Consider the following 14372-nt stretch of genomic DNA (forward strand, 5'->3'; position numbering starts at 1 on the left):
TCCCGGTGGGTCCCGGGTGGTCCCGGGTGATCCCGGTGGTCCCGGGTGGTCCCGGGTGGTCCCGGGTGATCCCGGTGATCCCGGGTGGTCCCGGGTGGTCCCGGTGGGTCCCGGGTGGTCCCGGCTCTCCGCGGGTTAACCCCGAGCGCTGCCGCCATTGGCCGAGCGCGGCGCGGGGCAGCCAATGGGGACGCGCCGTGCGCGCCGGCCCCGCCCCCAGAGCCGTCCGGGTAGCGCCGCTCGGGGACGGTCGGGAAAGATCGGAGAGAATCGGAACCTCTCGGAACCGTTCGGGGACCATCGGAACCGCTCGGGGACCATCGGAACCGCTCGGGCCGGGCCGGGCCCGTTCGGGTCGGTTCGGCTGCGCTCGGGAAGGATCGGGAAGGATCGGGGCGGTTCGGCCACTCTCGGCCCGGTTCGGCCCGGCCCGCTCGGCTCCGCCCGGATCGGTTCGGCCCCGCTCGGCTCGGTTCGGCTCCTCTTGGCCCGGTTTGGCTCCGCTCGGGTTCGCTCGGCTCGGTTCGGTTCGGCCTCCTTGGGCCCCGCCCGGCCCCGCTCGGCTCGGCCCGGCCCGGCTCGGACCAGCCCGGCCCGGCCCCGCTCTAGGCCCGGCCCGGCCCCGGTGGTAACGCCCGGGGGTGGGGGGTGGGGGGGGCTGAGCATCCTCCGCCGGCCCCGGGACTGGGGGAGGGGAACCGGGGAGGGACGAGGCGGGGGAACCGGGCGGACCGTGACAGCGGGGACATGTCGTGACAGCGGGGACATGTCGTGACAGTGGGGACGGGGCCACCCCGCACTGTGACCCGCGTGGGAAGTGACCCCGCGGCACCTGTGACACCGGGGGACCGACCCCTCCCCCCCACTGTGACACTGAGGGACCACCGGGGGACAGAGACACCGCACGGTGTGACACCGGGGACAGAGACACCGCACGGTGTGACACCGAGGGACCACAGCCACCCCACGGTGTGACACCAGGGGACCACAGCCACCCCACGGTGTGACACCAGGGGACCACAGCCATCCCACGGTGTGACACCGGGGACAGAGACACTGCACGGTGTGACACCGAGGGACCACAGCCATCCCACGGTGTGACACCGGGGACAGAGACACCGCATGTCGTGACACTGAGGGACCACAGCCACCCCACGGTGTGACACCGGGGACAGAGACACTGCACGGTGTGACACCGGGGACAGAGACACCACACGGTGTGACACCAGGGGACCACAGCCATCCCACGGTGTGACACCGGGGACAGAGACACTGCACGGTGTGACACCGAGGGACCACAGCCATCCCACGGTGTGACACCAGGGACAGAGACACTGCACGGTGTGACACCGGGGACAGAGACACCGCACGGTGTGACACCAGGGGACCACAGCCACCCCACGGTGTGACACCAGGGGACAGAGACACCGCACGGTGTGACACCGGGGACAGAGACACCGCACGGTGTGACACCAGGGGACCACAGCCACCCCACGGTGTGACACCAGGGGACCACAGCCATCCCACGGTGTGACACCAGGGACAGAGACACCGCATGTCGTGACACTGAGGGACCACAGCCACCCCACGGTGTGACACCAGGGGACCTCAGCCTCTCCATGCTGTGACACCGGGGGACAAAGCCACCCCCTCAGTGCCACTGAGGGACCACAGCCACCCAGCGCCGTGACACTGAGTGGCAGAGCCACCCCAGACTGTGACACCAAGTGGCAGAGCCACCCAGCGCGGTGACACCGCGTGAGCCCTGAGCCCGGCCGGGCTGTGACAGCGGGTGACTGAAGCCACCCCGGAGCACAGAGTGTGACACTGGTGACAGCCACCGCACCCTGCACCACCGGGGGACCGGTGACTGGTCAGTGACAGTCACCCCGGGCTGTGACAGCGGGTGACTGAAGCCACCCTGGATGGTGACACTGGCTGAGCCCCAAGCCTGCTGTGACACTGGGTGACTGAAGCCACCCTGGACCGTGACTCTGGGTGACCCAACCACCCCACTCTGCAGCACCAGGTGACCCCCCCGGCTGGTGACACTGGGTGAGCCCTGGCCCCAGCACTGCTGTGACACCGCGTGACCGAGCACCCTGGACCGTGACAGCGGGTGACCAGCCAGCCTGGCACATGCTGTGACCAACCCACCCTGTGCTGTGCCACCGGGTGACCAACTCACCCCACCCAGGTGGCCACACGGGGTGACCAACCCACCCTGGACTGTGACTCTGGGTGACTGACCCACCCCTCCTGGGGACACGGGGTGACCAACCACCCCCACCTGGGACGGGACAGAACCCGCCCCGTCCCCCACCCCGGGTGTCCTCCCGGCTGCCCCGTGCCCTCGCGCAGCCATGGGCACGCCCGGGGGTGCCCCGTCCCCGCCGTCCCCACTGTCCCTGCTGCTGGCCCTGGCCCTGCTGTGCCCGGGGGGCTCGGCGGGCGGGTCCTGCCCCGCTCACTGCATCTGCGCCTCCAACCTGCTGAGCTGCTCGCAGGCCAACCTGAGCCTGGTGCCGTCGCCGCTGCCGCGCTTCGCCTCCGTGCTGGACCTGAGCCACAACAACGTGTCGCGGCTGCGCGGGGACTGGAGCCCGGCGCGGCTCCCGCACCTGCACACGCTGCTGCTGAGCCACAACGGGCTGGCCTTCGTGTCCACCGAGGCCTTCGCGGCCGTGCCCCGCCTGCGCCACCTCGACCTGTCCAACAACTGCCTGCGCGCGCTCGATGAGAACCTGTTCAGCGACCTGGGCGAGCTGGAGGTGCTGCTGCTCTACAACAACGAGATCTCCAGCGTGGACCGCACGGCCTTCGAGAACCTGGGCCGGCTGCGCAAGCTCTACCTGGGCCGCAACCGCATCGCCCGCTTCCCGCTGGAGCTGCTGCGCGAGGGCTCGCGGCTGCCGCGCCTGGCGCTGCTCGACCTGTCGGCCAACCGGCTGCGGGCCGTGCCCGCCGGGGAGCTGCAGGCGCTGCCCGCCTGGCTGCGCGACCGCCTCTACCTGCACGACAACCCGCTGGGCTGCGACTGCGCCCTGTTCCAGCTGCTCGCCCGCGGCCGCCGCCGCCGCCTCAGCGCCGTGCTGGACTTCCAGGAGGAGCTGACGTGCCACCTGCCCGGCTCCCCGCACGCCTCCGTGGCCATCCTGGAGCTGGCGGGGCGGCAGCCCCTCAACTGCAGCGAGGCGCGCGAGGCCGTGCTGGAGGCTCACCTCGGCGACAGCGTCACCCTGGGCTGCGACAGCCGCTGGCAGGACGGCAGCCGCCACTGGGTGACGCCGGCGGGGGACAGGGTGATGCCGGGGGACGGCGGCGGCAACGGCACGGCGGCCCTGCTGCCCAACGGCAGCCTGGAGCTGCGGGCGCTGCGGGCCGAGGACGCGGGCACCTACGCGTGCTGGGTGGCGGGGCCGCTGCTCAACGAGACCCTCTACGTGGAGCTGCTGGTGCACAACTTCACCCTGCACGGCCCCCACGACACCCTGAACACGGCCTACACCACGCTGGTGGGCTGCATCCTGAGCGTGGTGCTGGTGCTCATCTACCTGTACCTGACCCCCTGCCGCTGCTGCTGCTGCCGCGCCGCCGAGAAGGCGCCGGCGCCGCGCGACGACAGCATCAACTCCTCGGTGCTCAGCACCACCCCAAACCACGACGGGGGGCACGGCGAGCCCCGGCCTGCCCCGGGGGGCGGCCCCGGGCAGAACGGCAGGTTCAAGGGAGGGGGGGGGACCCCCCCGCCGGCCGCCCCCCGGGGCCCCAAGGGGCAGAGGAAGGTGTCTGACCCCGACTCGGTGAGTTCGGTGTTCTCCGACACCCCCATCGTGGTTTGAGCGGCGCCGGGGATGGGCCCCGGGATGTCCCGTGAGCTGTCCCCGGGAAGGAGGGGTGGCCGGACCCCACTGCCGCGTCCCCGGTTGGGAGTCACCCCGTTGCCCCCCAGGACTGAGCGTTGCCGCCGTCCCCCCTCTGCCGAGGTCACTGTCACTGCGGGGCCACGAGGGATGAGCGCTTGAGGGGACATGGTGGGGACGGTCCCCAGGCAGGAGGGGGGGCCGGAGCCGCATTACCGTGTCCCCAGCTTGGGGGTGACTCCACTGCCCCCCAGGACCTGCCGAGGGCACTGCAGGGACGAGGCTGTGCGAGGACACCGGCAGGACACCATGGGGACAGTCCCGGGAACACCCCATGTCCCCACTGCTGCCGTGACAGTCCCCAGGCAGGAGGGGTGGCCGGACCCCCAGCACCGTTTCCCCAGCTTGGGGGGTCATGGCATCGCCCCCCAGGACCGAGATCACCCCGGGAAACCCCCCGAGGTCACCGTGGGACCGTGAGGGACAAGGATGTGAGGGGACACGGTGGGGACAGTCCCAGGCACCCCGTGTGTCCTCACTGCTGCTGGGACCTGTCCCTGGCAGAGGGGTGACCGGACCCCCAGCACTGTGTCCCCAGGTTGGGGGGTCACCCCTTGCCCCCCAGGACTGAGCATCGCCCCCCAGGACTGCCCCAGGTCACTGTGGGACCACGAGGGACAAGAGTGTGGGGGGACAACGGAAGGACCCCCCAGAGACACCCCCTGTCCCCACCACTGCTGTGACAGTCCCCAGAACGGAGGTGTGGCCAGACCCCCCCACACTGTGTCCCCAGCTTGGGGGTCCCCCCATCGCCTCCCCAGGACCCCCCAGGGCACTGTGGGGACAGTGTGGGTACCGCAGAGCAGGGGGGCCCCACTGGTGACAGTGACAGCACCGGGACCCCCCAGGGCCCCCCAGGAGCAGCAGCCTCCCTGTGCAAGGGCAGTGCCCCCCCGCAGCCCCAGCCCCCCCAATCTTCACTGCCCCCCCACCCCCGGCATGTGAGCCCCCAGCATGACCCCCCCGGGAGCACGAGCCCCCCTGGGAAGGGGGCACCAGGGGTGTGCCCCCCCCCCCCAAAACCCCCCAACATCCTCCTGAGCCCCCCTGCAACCCCCCCCGCGAGGAGAGCACCCCCGCACGCAGGGGGGGACCCCGGGGGTCCCAGCCCTCCAAAGGGTGCCCTGTGTGCCCCCCTCGCCCCCCCGGCCGTGCCCCCTCCCCGCGCTGATGCCTTGGCCAAAATAAACCTGTTCCCCCCCCCCCCCCCCGTGTCTGTGCTGCCCTCGGCCGGGTTTGGGGGGGCCCCAAGGGGGGTCCCTTTGGCGGGGAGGGGGGACAAGGACACAGTGACAGGGCCGGGGGACCCCCCCGGGGAAGAGAGTCGGGGGGGGCTCTGCTGCCGTCGGGGGGGATGGGAGGGGAGCAAGGGGGGGGACAGGACGGTGGGGGGTCACCCCGGTCACCCCCCAGTGCCCCCAGGGCCCTGCTGACCCCCGGGGCTGTGCTGGGAGGGGGGCTCAGGGCAGCCCCCCAGGCCAGCCCCGTGTTCACCCCCATCCCACTGCCCCCCAGCACCCCAGTGACCCCCCCAGCACCCCACTGACCCAGCACCCCTCTGACCCAGCACCCAGGGGGGTGTGCACCCCACCGGGGGGGGTGTACCCCAGTGGGGGTGTCTGTACCTTATCCGGGGCGGGGTGTCCCCCATTAGGGGGGTGTACTCCACTGGGGGGGGTCTGTACCCCACCCGGGGGTGTGTACCCTATTAGGGGGGTGTGTACCCCACCAGGGGGGTGTAGCCCACCCGGGGGTCTGTACCCCAATAGGGGGGTGTACCCCAGCCGGGGGTGTGTACCCCATTAGGGGGATGTCTACCCCCCCAGATGCGTGTACCCCCCCAGGTGTGTGTACCCCCCCAGGGCTGTGTGTAGCCCACCCAAGGAGTGTGTACCCCACTGGGGGGGCTGTAGCCCACCAGGGCTGTGTGTGCCCCACCGGGGTGATGTGTCCCTCATTAGGGAGGTCTGTACCCCCCCCCAGCTGTGTGTACCCCACCTCGGGGAATGTGTAGCCCACCCAAGGGTGTGTGTACCCCATTAGGGGGTTCTGTACCCCATTAGGGGGGTGTGTACCCCATTAGGGGGTTCTGTACCCCATTAGGGGGGTGTGCACCCCATTAGAGGGGTCTGTAGCCCACCCAGGGGGGTTTGTACCCACCCAGGGCTGTGTGTAGCCCACCGAGGGGGTCTGTAGCCCACCCAAGGGGGCCGCACCCCCACACCGAGGCAGACAGCAGGACCCCCAACCCAGAGCTGGTACCCAGGACTTTATGCGCCCCCGCACAGCCGCGGACCCCCCCCGGGTGACACACAGACCCCCCGACCCCGAGCGGGACCCCCGGCATTGCCCGGCCCCCCCTTCTGGAGCATCCGACCCCCCCCCCGCGGCTCCAACCCAGCGACGCCCCCTCCCCAGGCTGGCGGCCGGCGCGAGGACCCGGGGCCGGGGGGGGCCCGGGGGGTCCCGGGGGGGTCACTGCTTGTCGATGGCGCCCTGCTCGGCATCGCTGTCCCGCGCCGGGGGGGGCCGCAGCCACGGTGTCTCCCGCAGCACGAACCAGCAATTCCCGGCCCAGAGCAGGAAATTCAGGAACCCGAAAAGCTGCGGGAATGGGGGACGGGGAGAGGGGAGGGAGGGGGAGAGGGAACGGGGATGGGGAGAGGGGACAGGGATAGGGGACAGAGAGAGGGGATGGGGAGGGGAGAAGGGAGAGGGGGAAGGAAGAGGGTCGCATGGGGCACCCACGGGTGAGAACAGCACCCGGCACCCCACACACCCCGTGAGCTTTGAGCACCGTGTGTGTCCCGTGTGCCCTGGGCACCCCATGGACCCCCCACACCCCATACATCCCCTACATCCCACATATCCTATACACCCCACACACCCCATACATCCCCTACATCCCACATGTCCTATACACCCCACACACCCCATACATCCCCTACATCCCACATGTCCTATACACCCCACACACCCCATACATCCCCTACATCCCACATATCCTATACACCCCACACACCCCACACATCCCCTACATCCCATATATCCTATACACCCCACACATCCCCTACATCCCACACACCCCATACATCCTCAAATCCCACACACCTTATAGACTCCACATATCCCCAAATCCCACACATCCCATACATCCCCAAATCCCATACACCCCTATATCACATACATCCATACACCCCATACACCCCCTGGACCCCAAACACCCGCCCCGGGGGTCCCCCATGGCTGGGGGGGTTTTCTGGGGGTGCAGGGTGGGTCCCACAGCCCATGGGGCCTGGGGGGAGGGGGGTGGACGCCATGGCCGTGGGGGGTTCCCACCCCATTTCCACCTCTGTTCCCACCCCATTCCCACATGTGTTTCTACCCCATTCCCACCTGTGTTCCCACCTATTCCCAGATGTTCCTCCATTCCCACGTGTGTTCCCACCCCATTCCCACATGTGTTCCCCCGTTCCCATGTGTGTTCCCCCATTCCCACTGCCCTCTCCTGGCCAAGCTTGGGAACCCAGCAATGCCCAGCTCTGCCTGAAACCCCACAAACCTCCTCCCCAAGGGCACAATGACACCCATGTGCCCACATATGCCCCATAAGGGCTGGGGAGCACTCAGTTCCACTCAAAGCCCCAAAACCCCATCCCCAAGGGCACAATCACACCCTTTGTGCCCATGTGTGCCCCACAAGGCCCAGGGGTCACTCAGCTCCACTCAAACCCCCCTGAACCCACTTCCTCAAGTGACCACCCCCCCATGCCCACGCCGATGCCGCCGGCTGCGCCTCACCCTGGAGATGTTGGTCAGAAATTCCATAAACCCCATAAACCCCATAAATACTCACCCTGGAGATGTTGGCCAGAAGTCCCATAAACCCCATAAACCCCATACTCACCATGGAAATGATGGTCAGGAACCCCATAAATCCCATAAACCCCCATACTCACTGTGGAGATATTGACCAGAAACCCCATAACCCCCATACTCACCATGGAGATGTCGGCCAGAAACCCCAGAAACCCCAGAAACCCCGTACTCACTCACCATGGTGATGTTGGCCAGAAACCCCAGAAACCCCATAAAGCCCCATACTCACCATGGAGATGTTGGCCAGAAATCCCATAAAGCCCACAAACCCCATAAACCCTCACCACGGTGATGTTGGCCATAACCCCACTCTCACTCACCACGAAGATGTTGGCCATAAACCCCACAGACCCCATTCTCACTCACCATGGAGATGTTGGCCATAAACCCCACAGACCCCATTCTCACTCACCATGGAGATGTTGGCCAGAACAAACCCCACAAACCCCATGAACCCCCAAACGCTTACCATGGAGATGTTGGCCAGAACAAACCCCACAAACCCCACGAACCCCATCCTCACTCACCACGGAGATGTTGGCCAGCCCCATGGCGGGCGTGGTGCCGGGGCTGCAGCGCACGCCCTCGTCCTGGCACACGGCCATGGCGCCCAGCAGGGCCCCGGGGCGCGTGGCTGCCTTCACGTCGCTCAGCCCCTTCCCCCAGGCCGCTGCTGCCACCAGCCAGAAGAAGGCGAAGCACACGGTGACACAGAAATCCTGCGGGAGCGGGGAATCACGGAGTCACGGGAGCGTGGAATCACAGTCATGGAGTCATGGAATCAGAGAACGAGAGACTCAGCTGGGCTGGGAAAGCCAAAACTTCAGCTGTGCCAGGGGAGGTTTAGGTTGGATATTGGGAAGAGATTCTTTCCCGAGAGAGTGCTCAGCCATTGGAATGGGCTGCCCAGGGAGGGGGTGGATTCTCCATCCCTGGAGGTGTTGAAGGTGAGACTGGATGTGGCATCAGCGCCATGGGCTGGGAACCACAGCGGGGTTGGATCAAGGGTTGGAGTGGATGATCTCGGAGGTCATGGAATCAGAGAGTCACAGAATCAGCCAGGTTGGGAAAGACCTCCGAGATCATCCACTCCAACCCTTGATCCAACCCCGCTGTGGTTCCCAGCCCATGGCGCTGATGCCACATCCAGTCTCACCTTCAACACCTCCAGGGATGGAGAATCCACCCCCTCCCTGGGCAGCCCATTCCAATGGCTGAGCACTCTCTCGGGAAAGAATCTCTTCCCAATATCCAACCTAAACCTCCCCTGGCACAGCTGAAGACCCTCTTGTCCTACTGCTGGTTCCTGGGAGCACAGCCCCAATTCCCCCTGGCTCCCCCCTCCTGTCCGGGACTTGCAGAGAGCCAGGAGGTCTCCCCTGAGCCTCCTCTTCTCCAGCCTCAACACCCCCAGCTCCCTCAGCCTCTCCTCATGGGAATTGTGCTCCAGACCCTTCCCCAGCCTCGTTGCCCTTCCCTGGACATGGAAGGGGGTTCAGGCACCGGGAGGGGCTGCCCAGGGGGTGGGGGGTGGGAAGGGGTCCAGGGGACAGGATCTGGGGACTCATGGGGTGCCGGCACTGCTGGGGTGGGGGTTGGACCCAATGAGCTTAAAGGTCTCTCCCAGCATTGATGATCCCATGATTCTGTTCTGGGATCATCAATGACTCCGGTCCCCTGGGATGGAAGGAATAACCAGGTTGGGGTAGGTCCTTGGGAATGGGGAGGATGGATGGAATAACCAGGCTGGGATGGCCTCCTTGGGAATGGAGGGAATAATGGAAATTGCTGGAATAACCAGGCTGGGGTGGTTCCTTGGGAATGGGGATGGATGGAATAACTGGGCTGGGGTGATCCCCTGGGATGGAGGGAATAATGGAAATAATCAGACTGAGGTGGCTCCTTGGGAATGGAGGGAATGATAGAAATTGCTGGAATAACCAGGCTGGGGTGAGGGATGATGGGGAGGGAGGGAATAGCCAGGGTGGGGTGATCCCCTGGAATGGAAGGAGTAATGGAAACGGCTGGAATAGCCAGGCTGGGGTGGTCCCCTGGGAATAGGGATGGATGGAACAAGCAGAGCCCATCGAACCCCCCAGGGGTGGCACGGCCACCCTGGCACGGCTCCCTGGGGGGGACACGAGCTCGTCCCTGCGGGAACTGCCGGGGTTGACGCTTTCCCTGGAAAACTCATCCCTCCTTCAACACGAATATTCCCACTCACACCCCCCTCCCCCACAGCCCAGGACCCCCCCGCTGGATCAGGGGGTGCCGGGGGGTCGTTCCCATCTTACCCCGAAGGGGAGCTTGGTGTTCTGGGAGTAGAGGGAATGGAAGCGGAGGTAGATCCCCAGGGCTGCCATGGAGTAGAGGAAGCAGAAGACCCCCAGGGTCACGAAGAACTCGGCGGGGGCCGAGAAGTCGCCCACCAGGTACAGGGTGCGGGCCTCGGACTCGTCCTGGCAGTCCGGCATCCCGAAGGGAATCTGGTACAACCTGGGAGGGAGGGAGGGAGCCTCAGGGGATGGAGGGGGGAATAACCGGGCTGGGGTGGTTCCCTGGGAATGGGGATGGAGGGAATAACTGGGTTGGGGTCAGGATAATGGGGATGGAGGGAATAACCAGGCTGGGGTGGTCTCCTGGGATGGAGGGAATAATGGAAAGGGCTGGAATAACCAGGCTGGGGTGAGGGATGGGGATGGAAGGAATAACCAGACTGGAGTGGTCTCCTGGGATGGAGGGGTAGAGGGAATAACTGGGCTGGGGTGGTCCCCCAGGGCTGGAGGGATGGAAGGACCAGGCTGGGGTGGTCTCCTGGGAATAGGGGAAGGATGGGGATGGAGGGAATGACCAGGCTGGGGTGGTACCCCGGGAGGAGGGCACAGATCTGCTGCCAGGCCCGAGCCCGGATGCTTTTCCAGGGTGCAGTGCCCTGGCACGGGGCCGGTGGCACAGGGAGGGGGCAGAGCCGGTGGCTCAGCGCTGGCCTGGCTCCATCAGCACATTCCCAGATAAACCGGGATTCCCCTGGTGTTCCCTGATGAACGACAATCCTGCTGGATGGTGGTGGGAACTGGAGCCACAGGGATCCCCTGTGACCCCAGGGACATCCCATGACCCCAGGGACGCCCTTTTATCCCAGGAATAATGCATGATCCCAGGGATGCCCTGTGATCCCAGGGATGCCCTGTGATCCCAGGAATGTCCATTGATCCCAGGGATGCCTCGTGCCCCCAGGGATGTCCCGTGCCCCCAGGGATGTCCCGTGATGTCCCCATGCTGTTGGGGTGTGACGGGTCCCCATCAGGACACAGCCTCAGGGCCACGCCCATGTCCCACGGGGGTCCTGGCAATGGGAGGGGGGGTCTCACCCCAGCGCAGCCCCCTCGGGGAGGGACCCCGGGGGGGTTCCGGGGCTCAGCCCCCCCTCACCTGAAGGGGTAGCCGAACTGGACGGAGATGGCCGTCATGGCCCCGCTCTCACAGCGCACCGTGGCCCCCGTCTCGCCGCTGAAGGAGCCGCAGGAGCCGAAGGCGAAGATGGCAAAGAGCTGCGGGAGAGGGGACGGGTCGGGGGGAGACCCCGCGGGGAGCCCCCTCACCCCGGAGGGGGTTTGCACTCCCCGGGGCTCAGTCCCGGGCAAAGTGCCACCCCGCAGCTGTCGGCCCCGGGTGGCAGCTGCTGGCACCGGGATTCCACTGGCACCGGGATTCCGCTGGCACCGGGATTTGAGGACGGGGGTGATGTTCGGGGGGGCACCAAGGCCGAGCCCACTCCCCTCCTCCCTTAATTTTCGGCGGCAGCCGAGCGCCTGGGGCGTTTCCAGCCGGCCGTGATGGGACCCCCGGGCTCGTCCCGTCCCTCGGTGCCGCACCGCCCTTATCTCCGGGACGGGGGCGCCGGGAAAACCCCATTCCCGGAGTGTTTTCCCGCAGCTCTCCCCGGCCGAGCTCCCGCCTTCCCACCAAGTGGGGATTCCGAGCCTCCCGGCCCGGGCGTGGGCAGCCCCACGTGCGGCACCGAGGGGCGAAGCCGGGAATTCCGGTGGCTCCTCCTGGGATTTTTCCCTCTCGGTTTTGCTTTCGGGGTCTCTTCGCACACCCGGGGGCCTCCCTGGGTGGGATTATCCGACCCATAGAGCCGTGGGGTCGGGGGCAAAGCCCCCAGTCGGGTTGCTGCGGGTGGGAGATGCCCAAACCGGGCTGGAAGCCGCCCCCGTGCCTCAGTTTCCCCCGGGAGCCCCCGGCCCCGGCGAGGCCGAGGCGCGGAAATGCCGCCCTGAAACCCAATCCCGCCGGGATCGGCCCTGGCACGGCCGGGCCGGGCCCGCGGGCACTCGACTCAGCCCCCCCCGAGGGTCCCCCGGCCCAGGCCCCGCCGACCCCTGGACCCCTCCCCACCGCACCCAGCGCCTCCCGAGCCCGTGGGGGGCCCCGCCCCCCGTGTCCCCGGTCCACCCCCCGTGTCCCCGGCCCCCCCGGCCCGGCCGGGCACGGCCACCCGCTCAAGGTCACCGGGGGGGGGGACACGAGGCCCCGCACCCCAACCCCCGAACGGGGCCGGCGGGGGGGGCTCCGGAGGGGCGGGGGGGCTCCGGGGTTCCCTCGTGCCGGGGGGGCTCCAGGGGAGGGCGCGGGGGTCACTCACCCACTCGAGCACCTTGATGAAGCCCAGCGGCTCCTGCAGGCGGCCCCAGCGCAGCCCACCCAGGACACGGTCCTGCGGGGGGAGAGAGCCGGGAACACCGGGAACACGGGGGAGACAGGGATCACCGGGAACACAGGGATCACCGGGAACACAGGGATCACCGGGAACACCGGGATACAGGGGATACGGGGAATACAGGGGTCACCGGGAATACTGGGAATACAGGGGATATAGGGATCACCAGGAACACCAGGAATACGGGGGATACAGAGAATACAGGGATCATCGGGAATGCAGGGAATACAAGGATCACCGGGAACACTGGGAACACCGGGAACACCGGGAACACCGGGAATACGGGGAATAGAGGGATCACCGGGAATACTACAGGGATCATCGAGAATACAGGGAACACTGGGAGCACGGTGATTAGAGGGATCACTGGGAACACCGGGAATACAGGGATCACCGGGAGCACCGGGAATACAGAGAACACGGGGAATACAGGGAAAAGAGGGATCACCCGGAACACAGGGAGCACTGGGAATACAGGGAACACCTTGGACACTGGGAGCACTGGGAACACCGGGGGACCGGGAATACAGGGAACATCGGGAACACCGGGACGGCACCGCGAGGTGCCCTGGGGGACCGGGAAGCGCTCCAGGGAACAGGGGGGCTGGACCCCCGGGGGAGCGGAGGGCGACCCGGGTGACGGGGGGGCTGCACCGGGGGCTGCTCCGGGGGGCTGGGAAGCTGCTCCCGAGGAACCGGCGGGGCCACCACGGGATGGCCCCGGGCAGGGGGGGCAGCGACCGGGGAGCTGCTCCGGGAGGAGGGGTTACAACGGGGCACTGGGGGGCAGCTCCGAGGGCAGGGGGGCTGCACCGGGGGGCTGTAACGGAGGGGCTGGGGGGCTTCGCCGGGGAACCGCGAGGACCGCACCGGGGGGACAACGGGCTCGGGGGCTGCCCCGGGAGGCTGGAACGGGGGGCAGGGGGAGCTGCAAGGCGGGACCGAGGGGCGGCAGCGGGGCCTGCCCCGGGCTGGGGGTACCTCAGTGGGCTGGGGGCTGCTCCGAGGGAGCGGGGGGAGCGCCCCGAGGGACCGAGAGGCTGCTGGGGGGGACCGGGGGGCTGCAACGGGATTGTCCCGGCCGGGGAAATAGAAGGTACCACACCGAGGGACCGGGGGGGCTGCTCAGGGCGTCGGGGGGACGCCCCCGGGGCTGTCCCGAGGGACCGGGGGGGCTGCAGTGGGATTGCCCCGGGCTGGGGCTGCTCCGGGGGATCGGGGGCTGCACCGGGGCTCGCCCGGGGCGGCTGCACCGGGACACTGTGGGGCTTCCCCGGGGGTTGGTACCGGCCCCCTGGGGGGACACTGGGGGTTGCCCCGGGGGTCTGTCATCGAGGGGCCGCGCCGGGAGCCCGCCCGGTGGCCCCGGAGCCCTACCTGGAGCCGAGTCGCTTTGTCACCGGCCGCGGGGGCTCCGGGCTCGGCCATGGCCGGGCCGGGGGCGGTCGGTGCTGCCTCCGCCGCCCGCTGGGACCGCTCCGCTGCCGGAGCCGCCGCCGGGCACCCCCCGCCCCCGGGCCGGGCGGCCCCGCCCCCTCGCCCCCCCGGGCCGCCCCCTGGAGCGGCCCCCCCGGCTCACACCCCTCCCCGGGCCGCCCCTGTGCCCCCCGCCCAGTGCGGGGGGGTCCGTGTGTCCGTCTGTCCGCCCATCGGCTCCTCCGAGCCCCCGTCAGTCGGGGACGCTGGGACGGCACGAGGGTCCCGTCGGGGCCGCACCGGGTGCCGGGCTTTGGGGTCCCGGCACGGCCTGGGGACACCCTGGCGGCTCTGCCCTGGCACCCGTGGCCCCCTCCCGTAGCCCTTTCCCTGTCCCACTCCCCGGGACATCCTCCCCAACTCCCTCCCCG

General features: G+C 68.1%; 2 protein-coding genes across 2 annotated transcripts; one reads left to right on the forward strand and one right to left on the reverse strand.

The window, feature by feature from the left end:
* The first annotated feature begins 219 nt into the window (after positions 1-219).
* On the forward strand, positions 220-5125 carry AMIGO1 (adhesion molecule with Ig like domain 1). Its single transcript, XM_064636033.1, has 2 exons — positions 220-4461; positions 4657-5125. Exon 1 carries the CDS (start codon positions 2364-2366, stop codon positions 3840-3842), a length of 1479 nt encoding a protein of 492 aa, XP_064492103.1. The 5' UTR covers positions 220-2363; the 3' UTR covers positions 3843-4461; positions 4657-5125.
* A 1050-nt stretch (positions 5126-6175) lies between these two features.
* On the reverse strand, positions 6176-14043 carry SYPL2 (synaptophysin like 2). The gene is made up of 6 exons (XM_064636038.1): positions 13903-14043; positions 12451-12522; positions 11235-11353; positions 10097-10298; positions 8330-8521; positions 6176-6527 (listed from the first exon to the last, which is right to left on the reverse strand). The coding sequence occupies exons 1-6, from the start codon at positions 13951-13953 to the stop codon at positions 6399-6401; spliced, it is 765 nt and encodes a 254-aa protein (XP_064492108.1). The 5' UTR covers positions 13954-14043; the 3' UTR covers positions 6176-6398.
* Positions 14044-14372: the final 329 nt, after the last annotated feature.

Source organism: Pseudopipra pipra, chromosome 25, assembly GCF_036250125.1.
Source record: "Pseudopipra pipra isolate bDixPip1 chromosome 25, bDixPip1.hap1, whole genome shotgun sequence".
In the NCBI taxonomy this organism is placed as follows: Eukaryota; Metazoa; Chordata; class Aves; order Passeriformes; family Pipridae; genus Pseudopipra; species Pseudopipra pipra.